Here is a 12035-nt window from a genome sequence, read left to right on the forward strand (position 1 = left end):
TTGTGGTTTTAAACATATACTGTATTTTAAAGAGCTATTTAAACTAAATTTATCTATTGACCATGTTTTTTAACTGCCGATAATGTGGGCTTTTTTTCTAAGTGCATTGGATCCCTGTGGTGGGATCGTTTTCAGCAGTGAAAACATGGGATATAATTTTATAAATAAATGCGTATAATTAATAAACACTTGCAGTTATGTAACTAAATGCTGCATTATAGAGGGCATTTGTGAAAAATATTCCATCCTACTTCCCCTCCCTTCTGATTTTTTTTGGGAAGGGATCCGTCCCTTTCAAAGAGCCAGGTGCCATCATGAGTGAACATGGTCAAATGTCATTGGACATATTTTAGGATCTGCCCCCCCACCCCCTCAAGTTTGCTTTGCAATTCTTAACACTTTTGCACAAAGGTGGTATTATCATTTGGGCTACAAAACTGAAGGCTGTTGTCATTAAAAAATACATAGGTAGTGAGAACTCTTCTTTATGGATTTCACTGGTTTCCTATCCTGGGGTGGAGAAAAATGGGCTAATTCTAACTTTAATGTGGATTTACACATTCTGCACTTCTGAAAGCTGTGCACAAACCAGAAGAAACTTGTCCAGTGCTGCTGATTAGTTTCCTGGGTTCTGGGATGTTATATGGAAATGGGAAATTGTCAATATTAAGGAAGAATGAAAACTAGATGCATTTTTCATTCATTTGTTTATTGTGCCAGTTTATATTAGTGGAGAGCACACACACAGATGCTTAAACTGGTGAAAATAATGTGAACTGCCATAGATAGATAGATAGATAGATAGATAGATAGATAGATAGATAGATAGATAGATAGATAGATAGATGTTCATAAAGATCCCTGCAGTTTTGTGCAGACTTGTTTTTATTTATTTATTTATTTGGGGGGGAAAACACAGATGCAGGAATCAGAATGAAGATAGAGAAAATGCAGAGCAAATAAGATTCTGAATCACACAGATTTACCCACCTCTAGTTTTTAGTACGGTCAATGTGCTCTATGAAGTTATTCTTATATGCTAATTATCTAAAAGGCTGTGACCTGTGTTTGATATGAAACCCTGTCATTTTGCACTGAATTAAATTTGCATGGGATAAATGATATTCCCATTAACCCTGACTGTACCTGACCTCTCACATTCCTAATAAAGAAAATCCTGAATAATTAACTTTCATGATAAAGGGGAGAGTGGAAATTGTGTGTAAAATTAGCTTATTTTTCAATTGAAATAGAAGGCATGATCCTTTTGAACCAGCTTCTGAGTCCCCGTGCAGACTTTTGACCCAGGCCTCCTTTTACATGCACACATCCAGATTTTTCAATTCTATTTCTGCAATTGCATTTCCCACAGTCCAACTTCATCCAGGACCAACACTTCACTTTTTCTTTCATGTCTCTAAATACTTACTTCTCATCTTTGGCTATTTTTAACAAAACATTCAGCCTGAACAACACTGTTGCAAACTTGCTGGCTATTTAGAAACTTTTTGATCAGTCCTTGTAAGCATTGAAACTTTCCAAGAATGAATGAATGAATGAATGAATGAATGAATGAATGAATGAGTGTGTGTGTGTGTGTGTGTGTATGTATGTATGTATGTGTACACACACACACACACACACACACACATATATATATATATATATATATATATATATATATATATATATAAATTCCAGCATGTCAGTGTGGTCTCAGGTATTTTATAAAACATCAGTTCAATACAAATTTTCCCTTTCTGGCCTTTGTAAAGACAAAAATATATTTGTGTAATTATAGAATGCATGGACTAGAAGAGATCTTATAGGGCATTCAGCCCTCTGATCAATGAATGAATGCAATAAAATATTTGTGAGTGGTTGTCATTGAGCCCCTACTGTTCTGGGCAGATTGTGCCACTGATTAGCAGCTCTTAGCATCAGAAAAGTTCTGATATTCAATACATTCTTAAAAGAAAACCTGAATTATGGAACATGCAGTTTGGTGTTTTGATTGCATACAAAAGGTGGATATTGTCAGTTAGTCTTTATTGCCCTAAACTCATACTCAGGAAATCAGGTAGCTCTTTTGGGACCTCACCTGCAGCCGTGTCTACATTCATATAACTTGTGCAATACACAAACCAGCAGGAAACCAGCAGGCCAATTTGGACTGCACCATACCACCCAGGCCCATACAGATATGCCATTCTGCACAATTACCCACGCAGAGCAGAGACCGAGAACTTGCTCATAGCCCTGACCCTTGTTCTATGTCCAGGGTGCATTTGTATCAGGTCTGCCCCATTTCTACAGGCCAAGTACAGATGCCTTCAAGATGAACTCAATTCCTTGTGATTATATGGACATAACCATGACATTTTTCTGGCAATCACACTGAAGTAGTTTTGCTATTGCCTTCTCTCAGGATGTGATTTCGATTCTCTGATTTAGCTTAAACCTGGCATTTTATTGTGGGGTCCTGTTCAATTTTTTTTTTAAAATCCCATTCAATTAAAAAAAATAATCATCCCACCTTTATTATTTTTTTATAAATAACTCAAGGTGGAGAACATACCTCATACTCCTTCCTCCTCCTATTTTCCCCAGAACACCAACCCGGTGAGGTGAGTTGGGCTGAGAGAGAGGGACTGGCCCAAAGTCACCCAGCCGGCTTTCATGTCTGAGGCAAGACTAGAACTCACCGTCTCCTGGTTCCTAGCCTGGTGCTTTCACCACTAGACCAAACTGGCTCTCTTTTACTAACCAGATCATTAGGTTATGAAGCCACGTAAAGGTAGCCAATTATATAGGAGTTAGATGCATACATATGCAATAACAACTCTATATGTGAGAGAACATTGCAACAGTTTTAAAAAGCTTTTCTAAACCCCACCAATACTCTTAAATCCAATTCTTATGAAAATATGCTTCTTGAATCATTCAGGGTGGGCTTCCCCAGCTGGGTGTCTGCCAGAGATGTTGGACTCCAACTGCCATCATCCCTAGTCAACAAGGCGATCACATCTGGAAAGCAGCAGGTTGATGAAGGGTATCCAGGAGAGGGTATCCAGGTTGATGAAGGGTATCATGCTTTTGACATGATTCTTGCCCATGTTTACTGGAGTTAGCAGCTCTGTGCTGTGTCTGACCCAGGCCAAGAGAATGTGGCTCAATCCTGCTATGTTCCCCCCTCCCCCCCCAATTGTACAGACATGCTAACTTGGCTTTTCTCAGCCAGAATTGGTGATCAAAAAGATGCACAGATGTCACTGTGGGCCTCAATTTGCTATTCTGTGCTGCCAGTAGAAGCCTAATTTATCCATTAGAAGCACAGCTGGTCCCATCAGGTCTTGCAACCTTCACGTCAGCCCCTCTGCTCAGCACTGCCAGGGGTCAGAAGAGGTAGTGTTGGACCGAGTGCAGCTGCTGTGGTCAGTGAATGTTGCAGTGATGTTGAGGATGCAACTAATTTAGCCAGTGGATAGAATTTCTAAATGAATGAGGGTTTATCTTGTCCCTCTGCTACATACTGCCAAGTCAATAGGCGAAGCGTTACTAATTTCAGTGTTCCGCTTAATTCACTACTGTGGTCCTTTTTGCTGAGCCGAGCAACTAATAACACTGTTTTCTTGTAGGTAATTGAGATAAACCCTTTAATCCTCTTTTAAAAAAAAAAAAAATAATCAACATTTTTCAAATCCAGCTCTCCTCTGAATTTCCATCCAAGAACCGCATCACCAGGCAAACTAAGATCTATCTAGTCCAGCACTTGGAGAGGGGCCCAGTTGGATCCCTTTGTCTTGCCCAAGGAGGCATGATGACTTTGGTGGCTTTTCCTTCTTGCTGGACTCAGGATCTCGACGGCAGGGGAATTGCATTCTGCTGTTGTGTGTGGAAATTCAATTTAGCTGCCATGACTAATAACCACAGAAAGAGCTCCTTCCATGAATTAGTCTAGCCCCCTTTTTAAACAAAGCAAATCAAACTTGAGGGTTTGGGAAGGGAGAAAATATTCCCTCTTCCCCTGGACTATTTATAACTTTATAAATATTTCTTGTGCTGTTTAACTTCAGCCAGTTTGTTTCTTCTAAACAATCATGCAAACCAACAGGAATAAACCTCTTAACATCCTTATATTCTCTATTAAAAAGGTCTATCGGCAGCAGCAGCCTTATACTGTGTTGGTTATATTTATATCCAACTTTTCTTCCAGGCGCTCAAAGCCACATGCACATTATCCTCTCCTTCTCCACAACCTTTTGGGGTAGATACTGCTGAGAGAGAATAATTAGCTCAAAGTTTTCTAGTGAGCCTCCATAGCTAGGGAAGGGTCTCCTTAATGCAGCTGAACTCGATCTTACTTCTCAGTGAGGTGACATTGATGCTGGGATTGCAAAAAACCAAATTTATGTTTAGTCAATGCGTATTGGGCATGGAAAACCAAAATGAACAGGTTCCCTGCTCAAAAGATATAATTTGCAAATAGGCTTTTTTGGTTTTTTTGGTGGGGGGGGGATTAAAGCTGGCTCACTTCTTAAATGCAAGAAATTCCTAAAGGGAGACTGTTTGGTCTTCTGGTTAAGCTGATGGACTGGGAGACTGTGTGCTCTAGTCCTTCCTTGGTCATGATGGTCACTCGGGTGACTTTGGGCCGGACACTCTCTCTCAGTCCAGACTACCTCACAGGGTGTTGTGGGAAATTGGGAGGTGGGAACATTATGTACTCACTTTGAATTGTAAAAAAAAAAGTTAGGAGATGATGATGGGGTTGATGATGATGAGGAGGAGGAGGACGATACAAAATTGGTCACTGGAGGGAAGTTCAGGAAAATTCCATATGTAGACAGATTCTGCCACTACAGTGAGGGTGCCACTGAATCAATAGCTCACATCCTCCTTTAATGTCACCTCAACAGGGATACTGGCCTCCATCCATATACTTGCTATTAACAAATTATCCTCAGTGCTCAGACTTGATTGACTTAAAAAGGCTATTCTCCAATAAGAACCCATCTATTTCTCTGAATGTGGCAAAGCTTTTTTCTAGAGTTTGCAGATTACATGTGGGCCAGATGGACTAAAGTCTGAGGAAGCACTGGCGCTTCATAGTTTATAGAACTTGGTTATTTTACTGCTTTTCCTGTTATGCTTTATGCAGTTGGGCTGTTGAAGGATTTGAACTTGACTCTCTCCTGTCCTAGAGTTTTTCCCCACTTGCACATCATGGTGGCACCAACATGTCCTGTCACTATTTTTTTGCCTGCCATGCCTCTATGACGTTGCCTGAAACTCATCCTCAGTCCAGAAGTGAGAGAGGATCATATCGTCTTTGGTTGTACTCTTTATTCTGGCACCATCCTAGGACATCTTCTTTCTTGCGCATTATCTTGGAGGGAGGTCAGGTGACTGCCCTGCATTGAAAGAAAGGCAGTAGGGCTGGATAGGAATCTGCCTTTCAGGCTGGCACTTCTTTTCTGGTGACTCAAGGATAGGTGGAAAACACTCTCACTCAGCAGTGGGGAGAGACCCGTGGTGTAACACCTTAACCATGATAACCCACTGGTTCCCACATCCCTATTGAACGTGCTGTTTGGTGAAGAAGTGCTTAAATTGATCCTCAGTTATATCAAGGGGAACTTTAATTATCCCATATTTACACCACAAATATATGGAGGATTGTTACAGGGAGTGTCAAGGTTTTAATCAACATTTTAAAGGTTCTGATCTCTTCTGAGTTTAAATCTCAGAGTAAGGGTCCAAGTTCTCCATCCATTAGAAGCTCATTTTCCTTTTCCATCTTGAGCTTCCTACCCTTTTCTTTCTTCTGATACATGAATATCAAAACATGTATAAGAAATAATGGATTGAATCAAGATTCACTCATGTTTATTCTAGACTCGCTGAAATCAGTAAGGAAAAATAAGGCATGGCTGATCTAAGCCCCTTGGATTTCAATATATCAACATAAAGCATGACTAAATCCTGACCCAGGCTAACAGATGTTGAACACAGACAGAACAGAAGGTGATCCATCTACACAGAAGATTCACATGAAAGCAAGGATTGAAATAACCTCTTGATAGGTTTCTTCTCCTCCAGCAAATGGAGCTCCTGGGCCCCACTCTCTAACTTGAAGAGTCTGAGCTTCAGAAGACTAAAGGAATTCTTCATGAGGCCCTCCACAAAGTATGTTGCAATTATTCCCATTCCTCATTTAAGCAAGTGCTTAAGACATTTGCTATGCTTATTAAGACTCCAGTTCCCCACTCTACTCATGGAACTGCTTCGGAAAGTCTCCTTGGTTCCCAGACTGCCTTGATAGATGATCTTGGATACAGTAGGGCCATTCTTTGAAAACAAGCTGAAACATCTGAGAACAGAACCATTACATTGCTACACCAGATTGGGCTTCACCTTTTATAACTGATTACTCCATACTCCTTTTTTATTTCCCAGTTATATGTCTTTACTTTCCATGATGTCAGTGAACAGCATCACTGCTGCCTCTCCGACATTTCTATGGAGAATAAGGAAGCCCTGCAGGTGGACACTAAGGCAAGGCTATAACATGGCTTCTTCAGCTGGAATCTCCTTTGTCTTCACTGGAAATGTTCACATTAAAGTGTGTGTATATGAGAGAGAGAAGAAGGAAGAGAGACCAAGAGAGGGCTCATAATCTGCTTACCAGGTTCATATCTCAGTGGAACTCAGGGGGTTCTTTTGATCCAGTCATTTTTTTTTTCCAACCCAACCTACCTCTCAGGGTTGTTGTGCAAAGAAGAGTTAGAGAAGACACCCAAGGAAGCTGCTTTGAGCTCTTAGATGAAAAGTGGGGCTATCAATGTGAATACTCATCAGCACAGACACGAACTCTTTGTGCATAATCAGTATTAGCCATGTGCTGCTTAGGTTTTCATTGATAATCTCATATTTGAGATTTTTCAAGAGTCAGATTTTGTTTTATGGCTGAAGAGAAACATACGATGGAATATTGGCAGTCAAGAACAATTTGAATCTTGATTATTTGTTGCAACTCATTCCCAATTAGCTACAGACCAAAGAGTATTAACAAGCAAGCAGCTGGAGGAAATAATTAAAAAAAAAAAGGAAATGCATATTCATAGGACCGCTTTATGATATATATCCCTGTGACTCACAGCTCTTCAAAATAGTAAATGAAGCCGTAACATATAAATATCTTCTAATCTGTCCCAAATGATGCGATTTTTCTCAAATTCGGCCCCAAGAGCAGGAATTCATTTCTGTTTTTATTTTAAAAAAATGCAATTGGATATCACATCAAAGCAGCTCATAAGATTTGTTGTTATATAGAAATAGAGTAATAAAATGTTTGTGTACTCTTTTTTAATGTAGTACTTTGTTGTGGACATTAAGGAGCAAAAATGAAGTACACAGAATTCATCCATTTTTCTATTTTCCAGAAAGCAAGAGAAGAAGTTTAGGATGAGCAATAGTTCTTCTGCCAAGGAAGACATTTGGACTCGTGAATCCTCTTCAGATATTATAGTGTGGGCAACATACAGGCTGCCTGTAGAAAGATCTGGAATAAAGATGATCCAGCCTGAAAAAAAAGAGATCTTAATTCATAAAAGAAAAGATGCAACTCATTTCATTAAGGGGGGGGGGAGCATTCTGCAAAGCACTTTCATTTTATTCTGCAATTGGCGCCCTCCTTGATTACTTTCCTTTACACTCACAATTATTAACCATCAGTTCTGTGGGGATGTCTTTGCAATAGAGCTCAAAATCAGCTACTGTATGTTTGAACAGTGTCAGGACCATTGGCCATTGTGCATTGAAACTGATGCTTTAGCTCCGTTGTGGGAGGTTTGACTTCCATCTCATCTGGTGCCTGACTCAGTGGCTTTTTGGCTGGACCTTACTTTGGGGAAACATGATTGCCTTGACAAATCTTAATGTGGTAGCTCAGCATGTATATAAAACAAGTGAAGTTTCTGTCAAGATCAGCTGGAGTCACACTGATGCAGTTTTATTGGCCATCTTCTGTCAGTGGTTTGCCCCGGCATCCAGGATGCTTTTGACCTCCCTGTCTAGCTTACGACCCTGGGGTTTCCCATCCAAATACTAAGGAGGCCCAACCCTGCTTAGTTACCAAGCCCGGGCAAGGCCAGTGAGCAGTGCTACCAAGCGGGTTTTTGCATATGTAGATGCTGGATCTTTGAGGCGGTCCAAGCAGGAAACTCAAACCATGAGTGCTAACACTACCTTTACTGTAAGCTTACAGTAACAGAATCTTGCAAGCCTGAACGCAGTTCTTCCTTTCCTCACCTTTACGTCCCAGAAAACTCTCCTGAAACACTTCCCATGCCCCCATTGCTTCTGTGGGCTGAGATATCTTTTGTCTGCTCTGCTGGTCTGAAGATCTCCATAACTTTAAAAAAGTTCCCACTCTAACATGCTCTAGAAAGTGGAGTGGGTGAACTCAGTGTCCTTTAAGCAGGCTCCGCTTGAGGCTTCCTCGGCTCCCGGTGCTGTACCTGGAAGTCCCCTGCAGGGTCCCTCTGGATCCTGTGGGTTTACTCAGAAGGAGCTGCCTTCCAGAACACAGATGTGTGATCTCACAGCTTCTCCTTGTCCAGAAAAGGTCTGCAGATCCTGGCTCACTGCCCAGCCACCATTCTCCAGCTGAGCATTGTCTCTATGATGTGAAGGCGTGTTACTTCACCATTTTTTCACCCAGAAGTCTGAAATATCTCTTCTCTGACTGTTTCCTAGGCTGCAGCTCCTCCTCCTCCTGTCTTCCAAGGTTATTCTCACAGACCATTACGGTAGCTAATGCAAAGACATTTATGATTCTCTCCTTTCTTCCTGCCTGCCTGCCTGCAGTACGTCGTTCCAAAGCTGCAGATGAAGAAAGGAGCCATAAGGCTCGCCAAGCTCGTGATGAGTATCGGCGGCAATCCTTGCGGCTCATCCGTAAAGGAAAAGTGGCTGGCCTAAGCAACCTGTTCCAGGCAGCTGGTCTGAATATCGAGCCAGAAACCAACCTGGCCAACTCTTGTACCATTCCATCCTTGAATGTGGAGACACCAATCAGGTTTGTTTGTTTTTCCCACGAAGAAATGTAAAATGTAGAGTTGATTTCCATATTATATTCAGCAAGGTTATCTTGAATGGTTTCCAAATAAAAGATGATTTGGGCTGAATAGTAGGAGAGCTGTCCTAATTGGAAGAGCTCTTAAGCAGTAGAACAACTGGGAAGCTCCTCTTATTGACAGTTTCCAAATGGGTGCTGGATGGCCAACAATCAGGGATAGGTGAGTGAAGTGAGAGGTTAAAAAATGGGAGTATGGGACATGCAATCTGCCACTGTACTCCTTGGTTGTGATCCTAACAGCTATGGAGGATCCCAGCTAAAACTACTCCAGGGAGTTGGGGCTAGAAGGAGGAGAGGTAGTACTCTTGTGCCAATGGACTCCAATTGTTAAATTTCAATGGACAGATATACCTAGCAGCATATTAAGCTTTGTTTGCATATTGTTGGATAGCTTTATGTGGAGAGATACTCTATGCCATAATACAGTGTTGTCCAAACTTGGGCACTTTAAGATGAGTGGACTTCAACTCCCAGAATTCCCCAGCCAGCCATGCTAGCTGGGGAATTCTGGGAGTTGAAGTCCACTCATCTTAAAGTGCCCAAGTTTGGACAACACTGCCATAATACAATCAATGACATATTTGGAATCCAAACAGTTTAAAATAGATGTATAGATTGTTAGAGCAGGATGCTGGACAGCCAATAGTGTGGACAGTGAAGGGTGAAAAAAGGCAGTGAAAAAAATGTACGTTTACTTCTGTTTAATAATGGATGGGACACAGAACAGGTCAATTTTGACTTGAGATTTAAAAGAAAAAGAGATAGCCCCATAGCCAAATTCTGTGATGGCCACTGCAAGAAACGAGTTGCTTTATTAAAAATGGGGAGCTGAGGAAGAAGGAGGTGGGCCATCCATCTATTTCCAGTCTGTTTCCTTCTGAATGCATAGATTTAAAAGTCGATTCTGTCCACTTCCATCAATAGTTTGGATCTTATTTAAAAATAGGCATGTTACTTTCAAGAGTACGCATTTGCAAGCCAAGAACTGGAACATGATGAAAAGGCAAAAACAGAAGGATAACTAAATTCAAAGATGCACTTCAGATGGGAAAAGACAATTTAGATCGTTCTGTGAATTTTCAAAGGATCCCTATTAGGAAGTGAAGGCAAAAAGAGAGATGGGGCGTGGGTATTCAAAGCCTAACACTTAAGAATACAGAAGAAGGCAAAGTCAAACCCCTTCCCTAGTGTGGTTAGGAAACCCACCTGGATGTAGGCTTGAGTTGAGCTGGACCTGAAGGAGGGTTTGTTCTGAAAGGTTGCTAACTTACTGGATTTCTCAGCTTTTTTATTTTTCCATAAAATAAACTTGCAAGGAAGTTCATAAGGAGAGGGTAACCTCCACAGATTAATTCTCTGCTAAGCTAAGTGACAAACCTGTTTTCAAGGTACTTTCCTAATCCATTTAAAAGAGTTTTTGCTCCGGCCCACCACAATATACTGCAGGAATGCTTCCCTACCTTTCACTTTCTTGTAGTCTTGCTCTCTGTCTCTTTCAGCAGTTATTCTCTTGGATGTGTTATTTAGAGAGTGTTATTATTTCCCTGTAACTCAGTCTCTCCACACCACTCTTAATTTCAAACATCTCTTACCTCCCTCCAGGCTGCTTCTTTTCTAAATTGAAACATCCCAAGTGCCTGGGGACATGGTATATTCCCAGCAATACTATTAGTACCTGCCAGACCTCTCTGTGTAACAGCAAAAGGGTTTTCCCACCAGCATTTCTTAATGGATTACTTCCCATAAGAACTAGTGCAGAATCAAAGTATTCGACCCATCAGTTTTCCTAAGTTACAGTGGACAGAATTAGAACTGAGAAGGCTTCTCTAGCCTGTCATATTTATCATATCTCTTTTACATTCCTATTTAATTTGCTTCTCCATTTTGCTTGCAGTATTTTCTGTAATTTTATCAGCTTTTCATAAAATGCCTTTCCTGTTAAAGAGCTCAGATTTGGGGAAACACATATTAAGAGCTGCTGATACTTCCATGCGGATAGCAAAAAGAAGATCATCAAAGGAGCCAGTGGGAAAAAACTGAAGGTGGGGAGGAAAAATGGGGTGGGTGGGGAGAGAAATCAGTATTAGTATTACAGCTGTCTCAAGTAGATGTATGAATGGAAAGAAGATCCACCTCTAAGTCTGTGTTACCAAACTTCAATATGGTTGTCTTTCTGATATACGGAAGGAAATACAGCGCAGAGCTTTTAGCATGAATAACTTACCACTTCATGCAAGAGATTATGAAAGTAACAGAGACTGAGATATCACGAGTCCTTCTCTCCTTCCAACCTTTCACTTTCAGACCCATCCCACCCACTGAATCAGGGATGAAAGAGATGTCAGAATCGATTTTAAATGTAGTGAGTCCTGATAATCACTTGAACACATGTTTAAAATGCTTTTAGTGCAGTAATATTAAATATGTACAAGCTGAACTTCGTCTGGGCTTAAAAGCTAATGTGGGTATTCCCTGGTTCGTAACCAGATGGGACGTGGCTAGAGAATTTTAAGGATGATCGGACCTGGCTGTTATTATTTGGGTGGAATGTCAGCAGGGAATTTCAGGATTGGAAAATTGACTGAAAAATGCAACAAAATAAAGCCAGAAATAATGCAGTGGCAAACAGTATCCATATGGTTGCCCAGAACAATAATGTGTGTTTCCGCAAATTTGATATCTTTAGTAGAGAGGGCGTTTTATGAAAAGGTGATAAAGTTAGTCGGAGCCTCATTGGAGGCTATTTCTGAAAAACTCACATTAAGAGAAAAGGCTTGGAGGCAAGAGATGAATAATTGAAGCTCACTGTGGTCTAAGCCATAAATGGATCAGATGGAGAAATGATCCAAGTCAGTAGAAGGTGTGTCCTCAAAATCAGGCCTTTCATGCCACT

The 12035-nt window shown here is 40.9% G+C and overlaps 1 protein-coding gene across 1 annotated transcript in view; it reads left to right on the forward strand.

Annotated features, from left to right (window-relative positions):
* The window catches only part of SH2D4B (SH2 domain containing 4B), an 81232-nt gene that overhangs the window by 38187 nt on the left and 31010 nt on the right, over positions 1–12035 (forward strand). Inside the window, exon 5 of the mRNA XM_088130187.1 lies at positions 8872–9082. Coding sequence (XP_087986313.1) covers positions 8872–9082 — 211 coding nt within the window. The remainder of the gene's footprint in view (positions 1–8871; positions 9083–12035) is intronic.

Source organism: Python bivittatus, unplaced genomic scaffold, assembly GCF_059951505.1.
Source record: "Python bivittatus isolate LINGU-HERP-01145 unplaced genomic scaffold, Pbiv_v1 ctg000050_np1212, whole genome shotgun sequence".
Lineage (NCBI taxonomy): Eukaryota > Metazoa > Chordata > Lepidosauria > Squamata > Pythonidae > Python > Python bivittatus.